The following is a 22,966-nucleotide window of genomic DNA, read 5'->3' on the forward strand; positions in this document are numbered from 1 at the left end:
ATAGACATTCGATTTAGATTGCCATGCCATTAATCACATATGATGAACTGTATAACAAATGTTTTCTCCGGCTCTCTACCAACACAGCATCTAGAATTTCAAATATGAAACATGAGTAAAGTAGATTCAGACATAGTAATGGTCTAAAAATTTATTGACAGTAGCCATTCAATCAAAATTACAGAACCCATGGACTAAATCTTTATTACAACTTGGAATATCAGCTATGCAAATATAGTCAACAAGGGAAATTATTACAGATTTTTTTTTGTTAATATTCTAAAACTATAAAATGTTCAGTGTTACATTTATTGCTGTCTACACAACAACTAAACAACTTGGTAAAGTTGTACCTATTGGCACTTTTACTAGGAGTGCATCACAAAAACATAATTTGTTCTCATTTCTTTAATAGAACCTCTGAAAAATACCAAAGATAAGAGACTCTGACGGGCATAAAATATGTATTTTTGCACCAACAATGTGATTCCCAAAGAGCTATTTGCCAAAAACATGCCATATTTCAGTATGCTGTTTAGTGAGTCCTTCTGAAGAAATTGGAAGCAGAGGACAAAAGAAGAAAAGACAGGCCTAAACAAAACTTTCAACCTAAGGTGAATCTTCTGAAAGTCATATCCTTAAGAAATGGGAAAAAATCCAGCAAAGAACTTACATAGGACCCGAGAGATGCATCTGGCTCATCAGTTGATTCATCTACTCTTTGTCAGGCCCCATATAAAATGGCCTCAGTGGAAGGATGGCTGTCAAAAGCCATTCTTAAGGAAGGGAATTCGGGATAAAAGCTATGGTATGTCAAATTACACAAGAACTGGACTGAAAGTCAGTGGTCTTATGCACAGAAAATTCCAAGTTTGAAATTTTTGACAGGTCCGCCGGTGTCTGTAGGCATCTGCAAAACACAGTGGAGGCTCGGTCATTGTTTTTCGACATGCATGTCAGCCAGTGGTGTTGGAGAGCTTTTCTATATCGATGACTTTATGATTGCAGAAAAACACAAACAGATTTTAAACCATTTTGCAACACCATCTGCAAGAATTCATTGTTCAGCATGACAGAAATCCCAAACACATCCCCAATGTAGTAAAAGCATATCTGGAAAGAAACACACACAGTGGAAGACTATCAATCATTGACTGGCCTCCCCAGAGGCTTAACCTCAGTGTGGAATTATCTTGACAGCGAATACAAGAAAAGCCAGGACAATTAAAAGTCCTTGAAGAATTCCAGAGAGCTACTCCTGAAGACTACTTAAGGAATTGACAAGAGAGCTTATCTAAGAGATTTCAGAGTATGCTAAAAAAATAAAAATAGTCATACAAAATACTACAACAAAGCATCTTAGACAAATTTGTTCTAGCACAATGAAGAACAAACAAAAGTTTCAAGAATTATTTTTCTTCACATTCCCAGTTATCTAAATTCCAACTTCAACCACAAACAATTGTTTTTTTTAACCTTGATGAATGAAATAACCACCCAGTCATATTGAATACTAATACCTTTATACATCAGTGCGAGACTTGTCAGCAATAGATTAAAGACAACAAAGTATTAAACTGTGCCAATGCCTACCCAGAGTAACTGACAAGAATCTGACACTTTAAACACACACTGTCTATGTTTTGACATAGCTGAGTTCATTACACTGACAACCAGTCTGGAAGTTGAGCCTGAAGGCTGTTTGAAAGGAAAATATAAAGAAAGCAAGAGGGACCATTTGTATATTGATCTCAAAAATCAAGCTTGAAATCTGAGTGCTTTCGTGACACCCCAGCTTGGAAAACTGTTGAAAACCCTCCATCAGATGTTCTGGAGGTTTTCCATGTTTACTAAAGCTCATCAACTCTCTTGCTGATTCGGGGTTCCACAGTACAGAGCAGACCCTGGAGACGATTGCTTCCATTCATGCACATTAGTCCAGTGTCTTTTCCCCTTCATGTAATATTTCAGTTTCTCTTTACTCTCATTGGGACTCCTCTCTTCCTCTACAAACCAAGGTACACATGACAGTCTCACATTTAACAGATGAACCTACACCAAACAGATGAACCAAAAAAGGAGAAGAAAGATGAGAGGGGGCAAAAAGCCAAAACATGCTGGTGACAGCATGATGTGGTGGACATGACAAAAACCTCTTTCTCTCACTGAAGACTTGAATTTGTGATCATCGCCTCATCTGTGGTTGAGCTTAGGAAACAAAAATCTTTAGCAGGGCAAGGATTGCAACACAGAGTTTGTGGCTTGCCAAAAACATTTATCTAACAACATTTTCTCACTGTGTTAAATAGAAAATATTATGAGGTAACATTGGCATTTGTTCACCCATTGTGCCATTGTGTTCAATTATTATTTTAGGGCTCCAGCTCCTTTCACTGTAAACTAAGGATGTGCATATTAAGCTTTCTTTGTGATATATGTGAAATTCAAGTTAAAGAAATTGTGGAAAATTCGGAATAGTTTTAAGATTTGTGTATTTCTCATGTTCTGGTAGTGAAAACCAATTGCCAGATAAACTAGATTAAGCTATAAGAGACAGATCAAATAAAAAATATTCACCATTGGTAATCATTATGTGAGCCATGTACTGTATAATTTATTTTCATACAATTCTTCTGTGATTTTACTCAAGAAACTTGTCCGAACAACCAAATAAGAACTTGCCAGTACTTTACAGTCCCAGGGACTTTTAGACTCTGAGAAAAACTGTGACCTGATTAAAATCTCTCTTAAGGACAGTATGTTTGGTATATGATATTTAACAGCAGTAAACACACTACACCCAGTGCAGGTAAACATACATCCTGACTGAGCCCTGTTTACAAAAACTGTCCACAGCAAGGGAGACCAACAGGGCAGAGGCAGACATCTCTTCTGCAAGGAGGTTCAAAGGAGCTCTTTGTACAGCAGATGAAAACATCTATCGTAGGGGGTGTTTAGAATATTGCATGTCCTGCCACAGATCCCGGAGAGAAGAGAGATCACTTATGTCTGTAAATGAGGCCAAGGGAGCACAGGTAGTCATTACTCAGAGGAAACAACTGTTTCTACCTCTTACTCACATACCTCTCTCCTTCCAATACCCGCAGGCCACCATCAATACCGCCCAACCCGACAGCTATCATAGACCACTTGGCGGTCTCCACCCATGCTCAGAAGTTCACTGTCAACGCCTGACAAACACACATCTGCACAGCTGTAAATGCCCTGTAATATAGAACCAGAAACACCTCCTTGGTCTGACATCTCAATTCCGCTCTGTTCTCCCTCTAGTCTTCCTGTCAAAGTTTTTGATATCTTGATTCAGACATGGCACTGTGGAGGTTGTGGAACAGGGTTCATTAGAAAACACCTTTGCAAAGGAGCTTTGCACCTGGGCACATGTGCATAAAGTGATGTTAATACTTTCTCTGTGTTGTCAGGATAATGGAAGCTTACAGATTCAGGTCAACAGGTATATGTGATTTTTGTTTTTTGTTTTTTTCTTGGTCCCAACTAATGCCAGGCAGTTTCACTTACACTATTGATAACTGTTTTTGATGTGTATTTTCACTTTAAATCAATTGAAACACTGGAATGTGTTGTTCAGTTGACCCAGGCTATAAAAATGGGAAAAGCACTGCTGTTGACAGTTTTATCCTTTAACACTAGTAATGATTAATTCTTGTTGCACAAGTCAATATTAGTTCATATAGTGCCAAATCACAACAACTGCCACCTGTAGGTGCTTTATGTTGTAAGGTAAAGACACTAAAACACCTACATAGCTTTGTAGATCATGTCTAACCTGTAGATCCCATCTATAGAACCAATTCTTGCTGTAGTTGCCCATGTGGATCGCTGATCATAGAGAAACCAATTTTTACAAATGTAACTGATTGTCACGGTTCTGGGTCATTTTGACCCTGTTTTTTCGATTCTTGTATTTTGGTGTGTTTCCAGATTATGCTCATTATAATTATGTTCTGATTCTTTAGCTATCCTATGATGATGATTTCTGGGTTAGGTTTTGTTCTCTTGCCCTCATGTTTAGTTTAGGTTTTGCCTATGCTTAGTCTTCTCTGCCCGTATGTCCCTCTGTCTGTCTGGTCTTCTGTGTCTGTTAGTTTCCTGTTTTATTCTGAAGGTCCCTGTCTTATGTGAGTGTGTTCAGATTACGTTTCCCCTGTCTCGTCAGCTGTGATTTCTCCCAGGTGTGTTCCCCTCCTGTCTCTCATCCCTTGATTACTGCCGTGTGTATATAAGCCCTGTGTTTCCTTTGTCCTCTGTCGCGTTGTCAATGTCTACTCACCCTCAGTTTCCGCTGTGTGTTCTGTTACCTGTTTTTGCCTGCCTGTTAGTTTATATTTTCCAGTTTAGTTAGTCTTCTGTTTGATCAGCAGCCTGCAATAAAACAGTTTATTCTGAGTTTACTTGCGCCTCCGTGCATTTTGGGTCCTTCCTCTCTGCCTGCCTGCACACAGCCATGACACTGATGGAGAAAAATAAGTATGCTGTGTACGTGTGCCTTTGTCTGTGTGTGAATACACTGTAAGGCTTCGCTCCAGGGGATCCTAAGCACACTTGCTTGCTCATTACACCAATCACATCAAATTAACCACTTCCTTCTAGAGATTCTGGTTCCTTTCCATGGTTCTGTTTCCTCATTTAACCCCCACTGTTTCTGTCTGCCTGTCTAGAACAGCAAATCACTTCACTCATGGGTTGTTTTCCAGCCAAATGTGAGGGTCAAGTTAACTCTGAGCACACATAGTATGCTTATGTCTACAATTACGATCTCTTATGGCATCTGACAACAGATCTTCTGTGCAGGATAGCACATTATCATTCAGCCTTATATATAAATAAGGAACACTAAGTTGTAATAAATAATAAGATAATAAGTAGATGCTGTTGTAATGAAACCATTAGCAATAGCAACACCGAGCAGTGAGCTGATATTTTTGGCAGTTATCACCCTTAGTGGTCTTTCAAATAGTTTTTTTGGAGAGTGTGGTGGTACTGTGGCAGTTGGCTGTGATTGTCTAAAGAGGGGAAATGATCATGCCACAGTACAGGACAATGTGAAGTATAAATAAATGTTTGGTAAGCTGAACTAATTTTGATTTAAGAAAATACATTGTCTTATGATATGCATGTACATTTGTTTATGTGAAATAAGTTGATAAACAATATATATATATATATATATATAATTTTTTTAATGTAATAATATTTAGAAGAAAAGATTTTCTAGTTTTTATAAAGTCCTCTTGCTGTTTCCTTTTGGGAGAGATGCAGTTTATTCTTTACAGCTGACTGATAAATAAACAATAGACAGAGAGGAAGCATTTTAAATATTTATTGTCTTTGTTACAAGAAGCTCTGAAAATCACTGTGGAAAAGCACACAATGGGAGACCTATTTATACATTTAGACAGGGAGAAAGTAAGCACAATAAAATGTGTCTCTGTAAGAAAAACACAGTGCCCATCATAAAGGCAGTTATAGCTATTTATGGTGCAGTTATGGTCTATGAGGCAATGATAATAATATTTCTTAAAGTCGTATTTTTTATATATATATATATATATTTGAGTTTGAGACTAATTTTCTATGTGACTCTTCTTCCAGTATTTCAGCAGCTCACTCAAAAGGAAATTTAAGATGTTACCACTAAATCAATTAAAACAGGACTCCCATGACTGTGATGATGCCTTTCACAGAAGAGCCTTGTCATTTTATGTTCAGCCTGAAATACAAGCACCGTGTATCATATTACTTCCATTTCTTTGTAAGTCTGTACATAAAATTCAGGCCAGGCACACTGGGTTGCATAATGCTTGGTTTTCATGCTCATGCCTCTGACACTGATGCCATCTCAACTTTTTATTTTTATTTTGGGAAATCTGTAACTGGGTTTGATCACAGCCTTTTATATTTCGAATGGTTTCTACTGAAGTTGCCACTTTCTCTTCTTCCTCTTCTTGTCTTTTACACATTTACCTTTACACACTCACACACACAGGGACACACACTAAACAACAAACCAGCTGGTCCTGAATCATTCTGACATCTGCATACGGTGTACAGGGACTCGTGTTGCTATATCAGGAGAGGCTCGGCTGAGCTAACCCTAACTAATTCTGAGTATGCCTGTTATATACTTGAGCCTGCCTGTAACTGCAGCAGTAAAGTTTTTGCATACTGATTTTATCTGTGCACAGAATATAAGTAAGCAATAAATTTAAGGAACAGAGGCTCCAAGACACATTTATTTAAATAACGTTCGCAAACAGTTATAATAAAAAAAAACCCTCTATTGCACCTACAGTACATAAGAGTAAATGGATTGTACAAAAATATGTCTTTTTTTTAGAATAACATCATAAATGATTACTGTTATAAGTCAGTAATAAGACTAAACTTAGCATGCTATGTCTCCTGTACATGTCATATCAATATTTACAGTCATACATAATGAAAGTAATGCCGTCATCTTAATTCCAATATTACAAATCCTAACTTTTAATGTCATTAAGTGACCAAATGGAATATTAGCCCTATGAAACTTTGGAGTAAAACGAGCAACAGCAGTCTGTCAAACTACAGAGGCTTGAGTGATGTCAATGGATAATTTATTTACAAAGTTAACTGTGCGTTTTCCTGTAACATACCTCTACTACTTCAAGTTGTTTGCTAAGTATATTGCATTTTTGTACTGCATATTTCACTGATTGCCTTTCACGTCACTTTAAGAGTTAAAGTTTACTTGCTCATCTGACACTGCAGTTTCACAGTTCTGAGTCACATTAGCTTGATCCTTAAACCAGTTAATATAAACATCCTTAATGTTTCTGTATCCTGTCGCCTATTGTTCTGCTGTCCTCACTACCCTCCCTTGCTTCTGTTGTTCTTTCTTTTCCGCATTCTCTCTGTGGTGTCTCCTGTTCCGGCTCTTCTTCATTTCCTGGATGTGTTTCCATTTGCCATTTCCTAAGCCTCGCCCTCGAACCCTTGACGGCCTCTTATCCAGCCACAGTGCATCGCAGTACTCCTCTAGAGAGCTGAAGGGAGAGCTCATCGCTCTCAGGTAGTCTTTATATCGCTGACGTGCCTCTGTTCCATGGTGTAGCCCCCCGGCAGAGTCGTCACTCGGCTTGGCTTTTCTGTCTAGCTGTCCATTTGTAACAACTTGTAGAGTGACACGGAGGAGAGTATGGGTGAAGTGTGTGTGCTCTTGAGCTACACAGATATACACGCCGGCATCAGAAGCATGAAGGGAGCGAATTAGGAGACCTCTTTCCGTGTGAATTACTCGATCATCAAATCTGACCTGAGAGACAACAAGAAACATATAAGAGCTACATAATGCCAACCCACCACAACAAACCCCAGCTAACACATCACCCTCCTAGGGCTGTTCGATATAACGATATATATCGGATGACGATATAAAAACGTCTATCGTTCCATTTTACGCTATCGTTTGTTTCGTGGTGTCGCAAAATAAACAATATTTTTTCATTATTTTGATGGTCACTGTAGTGGCTATATTAATTTCTTAAAGTTCTCTCTTTCTCTTCATTTAATATAACCACACTACAGACAGACAAGCGCTTGTTTTTATGCCTTGTAGTTAGCAACAACGACGGTAACACCATCGCGTGTCCGCTTGTTTATGTTCCACATAAACCTTTCACAATAAAGCTCAAGATCCTGTTGAAACTTTTCAAAATAAACAGAATCATGTGAAAGATGCAGAGTATTTACGGATGAGAAGCAAAAAAGAGCCGTCAGGTGCTAAAAAATAAACCTTAGACTCAAACGTTAGAACAATCTTTTCCCCGCAACACGCCGTGTAATAAATACTCACAAAGAAAACGGCGGCCGTTACAACTTATGTCTAAAAATGTATAGTTTCATGCATCGGTTAAAACACTCGACTCCAGGTACGACGCCCAGCTGGAAACACTTCACGCAAGACGAACTGCCCGAGATTCACAGAATTTACAGAAAATGTTACGTTTTTGTGATTTATATCGTTATCGGACGATAGATGTCTTAATATCGGGATATGAGATTTTGGTCATATCGCACAGCCCTACACCCTCCTCAAACACATACATTTCTGAAGATTTGTAACCAAGTTGTGTTGAACAAGGTAATGACCCCTAAAACGGGGAGCATATGGAATTAGGTGTGGCGAGTATAGTTCACGGCGTGGGTGGGCACAGGTCATTATGTGATGAGAGATCTTTAGATGCATAATGAGAGTAAGCGTTGAGCGCTGCTGGGAATGTATGTGCTTGTCGTTAAGGTAAGTGGCATGCTAATGTTTTTGGCCCTGTTTCCGTCTAGCATCCACCACGGTTCATCGGATGATGTGACTGCTGTCAGAGCCTAAAAAAACACAGCTGTGTTAAGAGGACACAGAAAGAGCATGAGGGAGTGAGTCCAGCATGTGTGAAAGTGTGGCTGCTTCAAAGGGATACCTCCCACAGCTGCACTTTGACCCCCGGAGGTGTAACTGATAAGAAATGCAGAATATTACCATGTCTTTTGCCCATGTGCTTGCTGTGGTCTTGTTTTACCGTTTTTTTCTTACATACACAGGTGTCTCTGTGTGTGTTTATGTCTGTGTGTGTGTGTGTGTGCGTGTGTGTTTGGATAGCTCTGTGGTGGTTTCCAGATCTGACACTAATGATGTGTAGTCAAGGCAGAGGCACACCCACAGGTTTCAGAGTCTTTCTGGATGTTGTCTTTTGCACACATTAGACCTACAAGCCAGTCTCATACCACATTCTCATTTCCTGACACACCTGACTGACTTGACAAAACATATGGTATACGTATTAAAAACATAAAAATCACACTTACGTGGCTCTCTGTCCTCTCCTTTTAAAATCATCCAATTAGCATTCATGTGCCTATCTGATTGCTTTTTAAGTCGCCTGCACGCTTCCATCCAAAACCAAGGCATCTGTGACTAAATAGCAATGCCAGGCTTTTAAACTTAGCCAGATGGTCTGTCTTTATTTGTATGCCTGTGTGTGGATATGTCTGTGTGTGTCTGGGCATGCAATCACATCAGCAACTCCTACAAGGGAAAGCAATCGAGTGTATAGTGTATAGTGGTGTATAGCATTCATAAACACACTTAGATGCTCTTCTGTTTTAACAACTTTGCATGAATGTGGAGTAAGGCAATGAAATGTTATTTAATGATGATGTTTAAACTGTTAAATGAAACACAGGCGAGAATATTTGCAGTCTACCTCTAAGTTAATTTGATACTTTAAGTATCAAATTAAGAAATTCCCAACTAAGCTGAGAAATAGGTGCTTTGTGCTAATGAGCATTGTGCATCACATTTAACCTTTTCCATACTTTTCTTATTAGAGATTACCTAATGGGCTAGCATTCCAGGCTCCAGGAGGTAAACACATGTGCACAAATATGATGTGAGAAAGAGGGAAAAATTTCTTCTAGCTCACATCTTTAATAGTTTTACTAGGAGATAAGAGGAGGGACTGAATAAGGAGATTATGAGGAGAGTAAGTTTTAGACTGGGCTGCAGGTGCTATGAACAGCTGGCTGAGGTTGCCTTTATCAAAACCCAGAAACACAGGAGGGAAAACTGTGGGAAATTGTGGACACAGCATGAAAGTTATGAGGAAGCTAAGTAGGCAAGGAGTATTGGGGCAGGACGTGAGCAAAGATTAGGGTCGGGCTGAGGAGGAAGTTAACGGCCAGGGAAGATAAAAGGATGACAGAAGAAAACAGGGCAGAAAAGAAGAGATTGAAATGTGCAAGACACTTAAATGATCACATGCTTTGCAGCTGTGAGAACACATAAACCACCTTACACAACTAGAAGGCCAAGATACAACTATTACACCCAACTAATGTAATAGGGATGTCGTTTCAATTCTGCATCCAAAAAAGGCCTAAAAACATAGATCCAAACTTTATACATAACACACATATCAGCAAACACACCATTGCCACTGATTAAAACAAAGAGAAAAATAAAAATTAAGATAGTTAAAGAAATCAAATAGTATTAGTTGCAAGAATGCTATCTGAACATATTCAAGATATCGCCCACACAACTGACTATGAATTCCAACATCTGAAAAGCTTCACACAGTGTGCGCTCCTCTGACCTCCAGCTTGTTTTTCACTTGATCTCCAAACTATGATCAATGTTTGCTGCTTTGAGGTAGCACAATCTTGTGTTTACTATAATTCTACATATAAACCGACATGACAAAGAAGTAAAAATGCCAATAATTTAAGTACCAGAAATTATTATATAATTACTTTATGTTGTCTGAGTTCACAAACGAGAAAAAAAAAAGTGTTTTAAGGCAATATTGCTTATAAACTACTTTGCTCTTCCACTGTTCAGTTTGCAAATGTATTTGAAAATACTATAGTATAATATATAGTAACTATGTATAGTAACATAATCATCTCATATTCATGGTCCAGCTTTGGCCGTGTTTTTTTGTAATTATTATTAGGGATGCAACGATACCAATTTTTTCAAACCGATACGATACCAATACTTGGATCTGAGTACTTGCCGATACTGAGTACAAAAACCGATACTTCTACCACACACACACACACACACACACAAAAAAAGGTTTTCCAAAACCTGAGTTAAAGTTGGCTGTTCCGGTCCACACTGCTGACATTTTGTTTAGCCTAGCTACAGCAGCCTCCAGTTTCTCTTTTTTATCTGGAGCTGCCAGTCTCACTCGCCTAACCCTGTGCCTGTTTAGCGCGGGATGTCCCCCTAGTGACCAATCTAAAAAAACTACAACAGAAATGACCAGCCACCCTCTGACTAATGAAATAAGTTAGTATCGGTTCATGGTATCGGTTAACTTTTACGAGTATGAGTACACACACATTTTACAGTATCGGCCCCGATACCCGATACCAGTATCGGTATCGGTGCATCCCTAATTATTATTATTTTTAGCTTATATAGCTTCCCTGTATTTGTCTAATCCTTGTCATGTTTATCTTATTATCATGTTTTTCTTTTAGTCCTGTTTTCAACCTATACTCCCAATTATCTCCATTATATTTGTATTTTAACTCTTTTGCCTGAAAAGTACTTTTACGGTTTGAATCCTAAGGAGCAATGTGCTTACTTAAAATTCAAAACACCTGAAATTTTAAATCACTTTTCTTTATTTGACTCCAGCATTCAAGCCGCCATCACTTTGTCTACAGTGCAACAGGTCACATATTATTCATGCCTACACACACAAACACAGAAAACACCACATTGTGTTTATTGCACCAAAACCCGTGGCTGTCCCTGGGGAGTTCTCTGTTATAGTTTTTCACTGTAGGGGTACATAAAGAAACACAGACACATGCATTCATCCACCCACAGACAAAAAGCAGAGCTTTGTGCAGTGTGAGCCCATAAAGAAGCACATGGGTCTTTAGTGGCCTATGCACCTGTCACTGTGCTTACATTCACCCCTGAGAGAGAGGACAGAGGACAGTGGTAGGAGGAAATTAGTGTAGTGGGAAGTAGAGAGGTTAAGCACTAAAAGGGCCACTTGCAGTGGGTGCAGGATAGATTGTATGTTTGGATAGGGGGAAGGGAAGGCACTGAGGTGCTGAGTAAGCACATCTCTGTTGTCTCAATCAGGAGACAACTGTCATCATTATTTAGTTCCTTTCCACACCTCAAATACAAATATATTACCTCTTTCTGCTTTTATGCCTTTCTGTTCCCACCCTATTGTTTTTGCAATGGCTGGAAACGTTGCTGTCAAGGCCTTAGACATTATTAAAAATATGGGTATGCAGAGATTTTTAGTACAAATAATTGCTGAGAAGTTCAACACTCCAAAAGCAGTGCACATGAAGTCCGCTGTGGTGTGTTTTGATGTTTTGAAGCATTTCTGTGAGAAATTATTGCCGCTGTAGCAAACACTGTTCCTAGGCACTCTAACCTTTTACCACTTTTTGATGTAGGAAGAAAAGAAATGCAACCCCTTCAACATGAACCCAAGAAAAGCAAAAGACTTTCAGACTACAGAAGGAGAGCTGAATCTATGAAAAATGCAGTAATATTCTAACCTCCTCTCTGCGTTCAGATTCCGGTCTTTGCATGTACCATCGAATCCGGGCCTGCTGAGATTTGGGGATACACTCGAGAAATGTGGAGTTGCTCTGCACCCCAAAGAGAATTTTCTCCTCCACACTCCCAGTACCAGGACCTGTAAAAACCAAAAGTAGTGTCTATGTTTTCTCAGGTTCTAACAAAGATACAGTATCTGATGTATGTCTCATAATTAGATTATTTTTTGTGACAATTATGCAGTACCAGGCAAAGGACATCACTGTCATTAAAACATGTTTGTTGCATGACATGAAAACCCCAACAATGGATACACAAGCACACAAATTTCAGCTGTGTCAGCCAACATGAAAGTATCTTGGACATATTGTCATATTTCTTTGAAAAACTTCCGTTCTCCGTTGATTCTGTCTCTTCATGTGATCCCAAACTGACTCTGTAATCTTGACATCAGAGCTCCGTGGGAGCCATACCATCTGTTGCAGGATTTTTTGTCTTTCTTGACAATGTTTATACTTTCCTAATTTTTTTAAGAAATGCTTTACAAAAACAAACAGTGGCCGAACCCCTTAAGACATAAAGTGTACATACTGTCTTCTGTGTCCCAGCACTGCATGGCAGGGTCTCCGTTCTTGATGTCCTGTCTTCTAGCTCGCCTTGCAAGCAAACACAGAAACAAAGCAAAAAACAAAGAGGGGTATGACCACTTCAGTCTTCAGTATTGAGATGCAGAATTTAAAGTATAAAGAACTTTTATGCTTTACGCTCACAGTCCAGTATTCTCCACGAGGGGAGTTTCACAACCTTAGCATCCAGCTAATTTAATATACATTGTGTACATTATATTAGTAGATTATCCACTCATCAAGTCCTTATTAGACATTTATCTGAATTCTATTCTATGAATTACAATTTTAGCATCACCATATTATCACAGTTAAAGGTTCGACAGGAATTAGACATTATAAAACAAACAGCCATAATTAGCCAAAACCTACCTTTCTTTGTGTTTCTCAATACTGCATTTTGTAAATCAAACAAATAGTTATTAAAATGAATGTTTCTGACACACTTCACATGAATGACAAATTTGCCATTACTTGTGATAAACCCATGAAGAAATTGTCTGACAATTACTATTTTTTCAAAAGCACTTAAAATGTAAGGAGGCATTAGCTTTATAGTTGTATAGCTAAAGAAGAAGAACCACTCCATTTTATTCCATAAGATAACCTTGTCTATCACTACAATAGGATATATATACACACACACACACACAGAGAGTTGGGGGCATCATCTTGTTGGCATTTTTATCTGTTTTCCTGCAAAAACATTTAGAGTGTACCAGGTTTTTTTTAAAAGAAGAAAGAAACAAGTTTCTTTGACCTCTGACTTGTGTTGCTCACTTGGGCTCCTTCAGTTTGTATTGATTTCTTCCTCCACTTCCTGCTAGTCCTGTGTGGTGGGACATCTGTAGCCTACATTCCCTGACACTCTGAAGATCTGCTTTCAAAGAGCCCTGGAGGCCTCCACTATTGTACAAACCATAACAAAATCCCCACTGGGCAATAATATGGCACTATGAACCCAAACTGTAGGGCACAGTTTGCTCAGAGCTTGGATTCATGCAAGCAAGCTCACAAACAAAAACACAGAACAGCATTTGATTTTCACCTCAAGGACCACACTCTGCAAGTGTGGAATGACAGTGTCAGCCGAAAACACGCTGAAACATCTTTAATCATTGCCTGAGAAAAAATAATTACCTAATGGCTTGGAAAATATTGTGAGATGAAGAGAATGAAAACAGAAAAAAAAACATTTAGGGAGAGCTATGAATGTCTGAGAGTTCCAGCATTAAGAACTAGCCTTGGAAACACACACAAACAGACACACCCCCTGGCAAACTATGGAACCAACGAGTCAGTGTTCACCGGTCAACATTTGCACTCTAATGATTTCCTTTTATTTTGGGGTTTGTTCACATACTTGTTTCAGGCTTACTGCTTTAAATTAATGCATGAGAACATTTCAAAAATACAAAAGTACTACAAGTGTCATGTGCATACCTCTTCGAGGCAGGGATGTATCGTGCGCATGTGTGTCCATCCCAGGCACAGTAGGGATCTCGTGCCAGGCAGCATTCAGCACAAGCCTGGCCATATAGGTGGCATCTGCTGAGTGAAACCTGGGCTAGACCCTCACTTGAACCCACGTAGAGCTGTTGCTATGGTAAAACACAACATTGCTTCAAGACATACAAACATACAAAGCACCTTCAACTTTAACAATTGTACATCGTCCACATAAATAGTTAATTAGTTAAGTCTGCTAAAGCTAAAACTATTCTACATGGAAAAAATATTTGTTCTATATTAAAATTATATTTATTAAAAAGTTTTCCTCTTTCCACATTAACATTCTTCATCTATCAGAATATACTTTGTTGCTTGCTTTAAATGAATCACACAGAGATTTATAGATTTTCCCCTTCTTAGCATAACATTTTCTTTGTACTATTTTTATAAAGAAAAAGATTCTACGCAACATTAAATACACTACATTTAAACTGCTCTGAGTGACTAAAAACCGGTTTCCACTAAGTTCTTGATCTGTTGCAGATAAAAATCACATTACAATACAGAACGAAGATAACATTAATCAACAGAAACAAGGCTGCTAGGACAACAAAACATAAACACCTACACAGAACAGTAGACTACAGACCTACAGGCCTTGAGTGAACTGTGTGAGGTGATACTTCTGATTTGAAGGCATTTTTGCTTCAGTGTCGTATGGGATGCAATTACAGAGTTGGCACTGAAACAAGTTCATATAAAACAGATCTGGTAGTTTCTTGAAGATGTTTCACCAGCTTCGTCAGCTCTAAGCTTGGAATTAAAGAAGAAGCTTCTTGGATAAGAAGTGAAACGTCTTCAAGAAATCTTTGTTGCTCTAAAAAGTTCGGTTGCAAGATTGCTATTGATCTAGTATGCTTTAGTGCATAGTCTTCATATGGTTTCCTTTGTGGTGTAGGACCAATTTAGGATGGCGTATACTGCTGAAAGAATGGCTGCATATAGATATGAGTCTGATATATTTTTCATTTTATTAAAAGCACATGGTTAAGTTTCTTAAATGATTACTACTTTGAAAATCAGGTTATAACCTAAAGAACACTCCAAGATATTCTTAGGTTTCTGTGAAGGCTGACATTTGGCTTGCAAAATGAATAGGCTGAATTTTGCAGTTGCAACTGGATCTAGTCTGACTCGCCTCAAAACTCTAGCGGGCAGGCACACAGACACAGGTCAAACACTGCTGGTGATTAATGGAAGCTGTGATTGGGGTTGAAGTGTCTACTGACATTCCTGACCCTTATATAATGAGGCGTAAGGGTGAGAGAGCTACAAGAAAATGGGGAAGACTACAGACAGAGAGGAAAACCAAAACATGAATAACAAGATAAAAGCTATATGATGTGTGCCACACAAGCCATGTGCATATAACTTAATGCATGTGGCTTAATCGAAGCGAAGAGCAAATTTGCACGAACAATTGCACAAAGTGTGCAGAACAAACCTGTTTAGACGAGATCTCCAAACTAAGGATAGGAGAGGGATTCTGCAAAAAGAAAACAAACTCCATCAACTTTAAAAGCTAATGGATATTAATTATTGGAGGTCAGTTATGTATTCATTACATATAAATATTTCACTGTCTTATAAGTCACCGACAGCTACACTATGAGGAAACAAAACTCAGCAAATCAGTGTGTAACGTATGTGTGTATTTATTTGAATAACTGTGTTTTGAACTAAACCTGGAACACTTGAAGCTCTTCAAGAACCACTTCCTCTGTTGACCAGTTTTCTTGAGTGATGCTCACTACCTTAAGAATGGAGCCAACATCTAGGAGAGTGAGACAGAAAGAAAGAGGGGTGAAATTACCACCAGAATATGTTGTTTGAGAAGCATATCGATGTTAAAATATAGACTGCATATGTTCATTTCACCCTACACAAAATCTGTCCAATGCCAACGAAAACAACCAGTAATATACTGCCCTCTGCTGGTCAAATGTTGACTTTCACAAAAACTAGGAGGAGAGGTGTGACTCACCTGTTCCCAGGAACATAACCTCATACTGGCCATCATCTGCCAAAACTCTGTCCACCACAATGTGAGTCAAGGTGTAGTCAACTTTGACACGTGTGAACACAGGACGACCAGTGAGAGGGTAGACAGAGCGATACATCAGAGGGTGGAATCGAATAAATCTGACAACTTCATCCGGGAAGTCTTTAGTGGTCTTGATCCTTGGATCATATGTTTTGCTTGGGCACTAAAATTACAAAAAATCACAGCTGATTAGTGACCGTGTTTTCTATATTTCCTTCCACCAGTTCAACTATGGAGCAGATTCACTCAAACAATTTATTGGTATGTGTCTCCTTCTAGAGGCTAAAATAAGAACTGCAGGAGACAAAGCATATGTGAAACATCTGTTTCACACCTGATGTCAGCACCAAATTGTCCATCACATTACTTCGCTTAATTTATCTTTTTTTTAAACAAATTGAAACATGAATCTGATTAACTTGTCAAGTAACCTCATCAAAGTGTAAGTGAAGGTCATACATTATCAGGCTGCATGTGCAGATGTAAGTAGTCCCTCCAGCAAACTTTTACATTAAAGCCATGTTTATAATTTTGCAATTAGGAGGAAAATTAAACACCTTATCCAATATATGGAAACAGAATAGCTAACAGTGATAAGTACAGAAGGTACGGATGATTTCTTTTCTTTTTTTCTTTATGCTCTTCTCTTTGGCATACAACATACCGTTCCAGGACGGGGATATGGTATCCTCCCCTCATATTCTACCCAGCGGTGGTCAGGCCCCTCCTTGTGGGCATAAGGTCCATTAAACACAGCCCTTATGTCTGCCATGCTATAAACACACACTGCTGAGCCACGGAAAATGGAACTGGAGGAAAAGTAAAAAGAACAGGTCAGGTTAATGCTTGGAGAAACAGGAAAGGACCTGAGGTTGTGTTGATAAAAATCATACCTAGAGGTTGTGAAGACTGCATACACTATGGGGTTCTTGTCATCTCTGGTTGGGAGTAGAAAGACATCCTCTACAAAATCAAAAAGAATGAAAAAGTGTTTTTTTTTTGTTATCAATAACCGAACAGAAAAGATTTAGGCGAGCATCCAACAATAAATTGCAGTATTGAAGAACTGCAGTCGGTAGCACCGTTAGCCATGTGGTACTGTTGATGCATTTTCGTCCTTGTATGAAATGTTTTTAGAAAACAATTTTTAGAACATATAACTGACTTTATTGACCAGATTTTCAGTTTTTAATCTTACAGTCACTTACGGAGCTGATCAAAGTGTGTGTCCACGCCATCTGGCCCAGGGATGGAACACACAAGTCTGGCTTTGAGGAAGGTTGTCCATTTATTGGTCAGACTCCTCAGCCCACCCACATCATTCTGAAACACAACCACACACTCTGTAACAAACCATCGTCGCAGAGTGCAGCTGTCCAACGCGGCTAAACACGAACTGTAATTAATAATATACATTTGAGCATAAACACTGTAATCCAGCCAATGCGGTTGGAAAGACAACACAGAGCATCATAGACTGACTCGGGTTTCCTTCACTAATTATGAAAATAAACAAGTGAACCACATGCCTCTGGAATACATTTGCTTGTTTAACTTGCACAAAGAAGACCTTCAGTCAGGAGTAACTGAAAAGCGAAAGGAAAACACTGAGAAGGGTGAAAAACATAAAAGGAAAACGAACGAAGGGGAAGTGCAGCGTGATGAAGGGGAGAATTCAAATGCTGATTAATAATGCAGGTTTTACTTTAGCATATGAATTGCTGTTTTAAATTGAGACCTTTGACTGAGGTATGGTAAGAGGGTTCGAGTGTATCTCCTTGTCACGCATTGAAAACTTAAAAGACCCCCCTTGTTAAGCTTAGCCAAGTGGTGTAGAAAGGGCTGTTATGGTTTAACACACAAAAAACACACTTGTGCTTAAGAGACCCCCCAAAATGTAAGCACTTAATGGGGATCTTTCACAATGGTGATAATCTTCAAAGAGGATTGATGTAAGGAGCTGTCATTCACAATGCAGATAATGAATATGAACCAAAGTACAAAGTACATGAGAGACACATGGCTCAGAGAAGAAAGGGCCGTAATTCAGACGAATCTCCTTCCAGTCTGCTTTACGGCTTATTCTCAAGTCATAACCACGCTGAAAGCTTTTTTCTAAGAATGCAGTCCTGGATCGTGCATGCTAAAATTAAACTGCCATGTCACCTAGTTCCACTTGGAGAACTAATTGGACACTGTGTTATAATGCCTGGTCTGTTACATGGAGTTGAATCTTTTGATTTCTGGATTTTGTCATTTATTGGCTGTTTTCTGTTTGGTCTTATTGTTTGTTTGTTTTTTAAGTATAGGTTGAGGGCTTGATTCCTGTTTTGATTTCATTTTTCATCCTCACAGTTATGTTTAAGCATCTTTGAAAAGGTGATTTACAATGGCTTGCAAAAGTATTCGGCCCCCTTAAACTTGATCTTGTCTCCCTCTCTTGATTGCCTATAGTTTGCCCCAGCTGTCTCCACTTCTATAGTCTCTATTTTGTTATTTTTCTTATGCACTTTGTATTTATGGACTTTTCATCAGCCATAATAAATGGCTTGCTTTTTGTTGTGTTTAGTCTGCCTCTTGCGACACACTGCGTGGTGCACAGAGAGCCTCAGATCATGCATCTGCCCTGCTTCTGCCCACAGTCAGCGGTGCAGCTAAACTTATAGTTGTTTTGACGTGCTGTCAAACAGAACCTAAGTGGCAGTGACACATTATCATCAAAGGCCTTTCAGAAAAGAAATTACCTATATTGACCTCAGTGACTGACTAGGTAGTAAAAACACAGCAAACATAAGAATTATAACCACGATTTACTGCTCCAGACAGAGTTGGATGACCAGAAAAGAATTGGGATAAAATTGGGAACGGTTCCTCCCAGCCAAAGATTCACACCCGATCAGGACACCATCTCTTATTTTACAAGGTCCTATCTACTTTAGGCTGTCTTTTCAAGCACCAGTTCTCTGCTACTACCACATCACTACCTGGGCCTCAGCATCCATGTACAGCATCATACTTTCTTTCATTGGCTTTGCTGTTGCTCATTAGTTATACTGCACCAGCCCCTTCACCCCTCCACCATATATCTCCTACTTTCCACACCTCTCTCCTGTAATATCTCACCTTGCACACACGAGCCACTCGGGAGAGGATGTTTTTGTCGTTGCCTTCCCAGGACACCTCGCGGAAGAAAAAGTATACTTTATCATCATCTGGATTGTAGGTGTCTGCAATGGGATGGGCAGCTATAAACCTGGCCTCTGAAGACACAGAATGGAGAAGACAGAGGAAATAGCATTAAAATGAGTCATAATGGTTTTGGCATAAACTGCAGTCTTAAGGTAGCATTAAAACTACACTTAGCGTGTGTTTATTTACAGTCGTCTTCTATTTCTGCAGAGAGATTTGATGTATTACTCTCTCTTTACTAAGTGTAAAGCTGAAATGGGCTGAACATAAACTGCACTTAGGTACATGCAGCAATTGTAAAAGAAGATTTAATTGACTTTAAAAGCAGTTTTGTTTAAATTTACATGATTTTCAGTATGTCAGGCAGTATCAATTATGCATCAGTGCAGCATAAAGATACTCTTACACACCCTGGATTAAACATCTGATTTATATGTGAGCATCGATGACAAGTGTATATGTCGTGCACTTAAAATCTTTGTTACTGGTTTTTTTGGCCTCTTTGGGACATGAAAGCAATCTATCAACATGAAATTGACACGATACTTCTAGATTAGCAAACATTTAAAAACTGAATAATGCGAAGGGAAGTACCTGCTTTGGTTAGACACAATGCTGATGCAAAAGGTGACAGTAAAGCAGGACAGTTCCAAAATTTCTTTGATTGTGAAAAATTAAAAAATAAAACTGTCACGGGCCTATTAATAAGAATATATTATGTTTTATGTGATGATCCTGTGTGCATGTGCAAAATTTAATCTGTACACTTGCTAATTATCAAATGGATAATTAATACTTACAATACAGTTAAACTGCACAAAGCATGTTTGCCTCTGATAATTACTGGAGGGCAAATAGGTTATTTTTGGATTGATTTTAACTGTTCAAGCTACTAAGAATTATTAGTAAGCACAATTTTCAACTGCATTTACGGCACTGGACACTGTATTAAAACAGTAAGTTCTACATATGATGTAGGAAAATAGCAGTAAGGAGAAACAACAGCATGTTGCCATCAGGAGGGAACAGGCCCAAAGGTTTAAACGTTACAGTGACATTACATCAACATTAGCTCAACACCTAGAAGCCAAGCCAACCACTAGAGGGTGATTCCCCAACTGGAACGGCTTAATGCATTATAGCTAACACATGGGACAGAAGGTCATTGCTAGTCATGAAAAGAGGTTCCACTGAAACACCGAAACACTCCAAGAAATGGGAAAACAAGACGGCTGCCCTGTGTCGACACTCACTGTTTACACACACCGACGGAGAGGGAGAGAGAGAGAGCGCATTACTCCAAAAATCTCTGACTGTGTAGTTGTGAAATGTGGAGACCATGTGTAAGGATTTAGGTCCTAGTGACAACTGTTGATACATGACAGTCCATCAGTGGATATAAAACACTGCAAACAGGAGATGATGCATGCAGAGAAGGTCCCTCCTCAGTCCTAAGTGATGACTGCGCATACCCCTGGCTAACATGCGGTGTGACAAGGACTGTGAACTTTGTGGCACACTGTAAATTCCCCCATAGGCGTGGTCCCAGCTCAGCTGTGGCATTCATATAAAAGTTCCAGCTAAATGAGTAAGTGGGCTGTTTCCTTCCCTCTGGAATGCCAATAACTATCCTGAGGGCACAGAGAGGCTCTTTGTATCAGTAGAGAGGCCAGAAGTTATGCGAAAAAGCAATAACAAGTTTGGAGTGCAGTCAGCCTGTTAACGTGGATGTGTGCAAGCATGTGTGTACCATTGATCCAGTAGTCTTCAGAGATGTCTGTGCGTATGTAGTGTTGGTCAGGAGGAGGGCCTAGGGAGCGTGTGAACGTTGTATCTTTGCCCAGGAAGTCTGAAGATGTGCCCGCATACAGGTACTGATCTAAATAGAAGCACAGTAGACTTAGAAAACAAATCTTACAGTTTTTTTTTAAATATATACAGAGTGAGTAAGATTTCAATTAACATACTGAAACAAGCACATGCAAGAGACACAATTGTTTGCATTTGTCTGCCAAGTAACTTTGTTGTTGCTGCAGAGACACGTAAGCTTGTGTTTTTCTTGGCCCCCAAAAATGGGAGAAGAGGGCTGACAAACAAAGACATGAATACAAATTCATTGCAAATAACTGAGTGAAGTGAAGCGTGGCGCTCTGCAGCTGTAAAATTCTCGCTCAATAAAAGATAAGGCAGGTAGAGGACTGCTTTGTACAATGTCACCTATGTTATCTTACCTGTGAGGACTGATGTAAATGGCTGCAAGGGATCAAAAGGACATTTCAACCTGCCAGACTCCTCTGTATTAGACAGCAGCTTCAAAACGCCATCCTGAGAGACAAAATTAGGAGGATTCACAAACGTAAGCCTATTTATCGACTCTAGTCAAAATGTTTCCTGTTAAGATCCACTCATGCCCACTTTACCTTTTTGTGGCCAGTGATTTCAATGAATGCACAAGTGGGGTGGAAGGCCCCTGTCCCACAGGCATAGACATGTGTTCGGTTGTAATTGTGAAGGACCCTGATAAAATTTGCACATTCCAGCTGGAACAAGCAGGGACAGAAAAAGAACATGTATGAGGTAGACTGGAGGACTGATTGAACAGGTACATTTAGTAATCACAGAAACTTAAAATCTATAGATTGAATGGCTTTCTTTAGAAACACTTACATTTTCATTTTTGCCAGCCAGTTTGCACATTTCCACGTTTTCCTTCAGAGCAGGCCAGTGAATCTAATAACCGATAAATAAATCAGAAATATTTCACTTCTTACAATATAACCAGAATATGAGCATTCGGCTTCAATTTACAGAAGACCTGTTGCAGTTCTTTACAGTTTGCATGCTATGCTAAAATATTTAAGTTCTAAAGATTAAAATTTTTTATTTATGACAAACATTCCATGAATAGCTGTTACTTTTGAGAATATAGAGTAGGATACACGATTTTTTGGATTTCTTTTAGATCCTTTAACCTGATTCTTTTTTAATGAATCGTTAAAGTTAAAAAGTTAAAAACAAGAGCAGGCCCCTGAACGCTCAAACTTTTTTTCCTTTGTTTTAAATAGTATTTTATTTCATTCTATTTTTACACCGAAATATGCTAAACGTAAAATGAAATGAATAATAACTACACATTTTTTTCCTTTCATCTCTATCCATATCTAAATAACAAATGGCATTTTTACAGTATTTAAACACATGTAGGTGTTGTGGTAAGATATTAGCTGAGGTATAACATCCAGCCTCCCTTTAATGTATGCCACCATACTCATACATGTGTTATAACAGGCTTATGTGCTTAGCGTGTCACCTCCACTAAATCCTACCATGGAGTGCTATCCCCAAACTTATTCATGGCTGAATTATCATACAGAAAAGCAGTGTTACAATACGATGTGCTGAGCGAGAACAGTGTGCCTGTGTTAGGGTTTTAATTAGTTTTGGATAGAATTTCATGTGATCGCTGACCTTGTTTCACGT

The 22,966-nt window shown here is 38.9% G+C and overlaps 1 protein-coding gene across 2 annotated transcripts in view; it reads right to left on the reverse strand.

Annotated features, from left to right (window-relative positions):
* Positions 1–5,416: 5,416 nt before the first annotated feature.
* Positions 5,417–22,966, reverse strand: part of sema3d (sema domain, immunoglobulin domain (Ig), short basic domain, secreted, (semaphorin) 3D) — a 28,807-nt gene continuing 11,257 nt past the window's right edge. For both annotated transcript variants that reach the window (XM_087843082.1, XM_087843083.1), the window contains 15 exons: positions 22,154–22,216; positions 21,907–22,026; positions 21,718–21,811; positions 21,237–21,365; positions 19,421–19,557; positions 17,506–17,620; positions 17,191–17,260; positions 16,962–17,106; positions 16,238–16,460; positions 15,939–16,027; positions 15,698–15,739; positions 14,185–14,342; positions 12,707–12,771; positions 12,115–12,254; positions 5,417–7,333 (listed from right to left, as the gene is read on the reverse strand). In XM_087843082.1, the coding sequence (XP_087699208.1) occupies positions 6,869–7,333; positions 12,115–12,254; positions 12,707–12,771; positions 14,185–14,342; positions 15,698–15,739; positions 15,939–16,027; positions 16,238–16,460; positions 16,962–17,106; positions 17,191–17,260; positions 17,506–17,620; positions 19,421–19,557; positions 21,237–21,365; positions 21,718–21,811; positions 21,907–22,026; positions 22,154–22,216 (2,055 nt within the window). In that variant the 3' untranslated portion in view covers positions 5,417–6,868. The remainder of the gene's footprint in view (positions 7,334–12,114; positions 12,255–12,706; positions 12,772–14,184; positions 14,343–15,697; positions 15,740–15,938; positions 16,028–16,237; positions 16,461–16,961; positions 17,107–17,190; positions 17,261–17,505; positions 17,621–19,420; positions 19,558–21,236; positions 21,366–21,717; positions 21,812–21,906; positions 22,027–22,153; positions 22,217–22,966) is intronic.

Source organism: Neolamprologus brichardi, chromosome 7, assembly GCF_056152115.1.
Source record: "Neolamprologus brichardi isolate AB-2024 chromosome 7, ASM5615211v1, whole genome shotgun sequence".
In the NCBI taxonomy this organism is placed as follows: Eukaryota; Metazoa; Chordata; class Actinopteri; order Cichliformes; family Cichlidae; genus Neolamprologus; species Neolamprologus brichardi.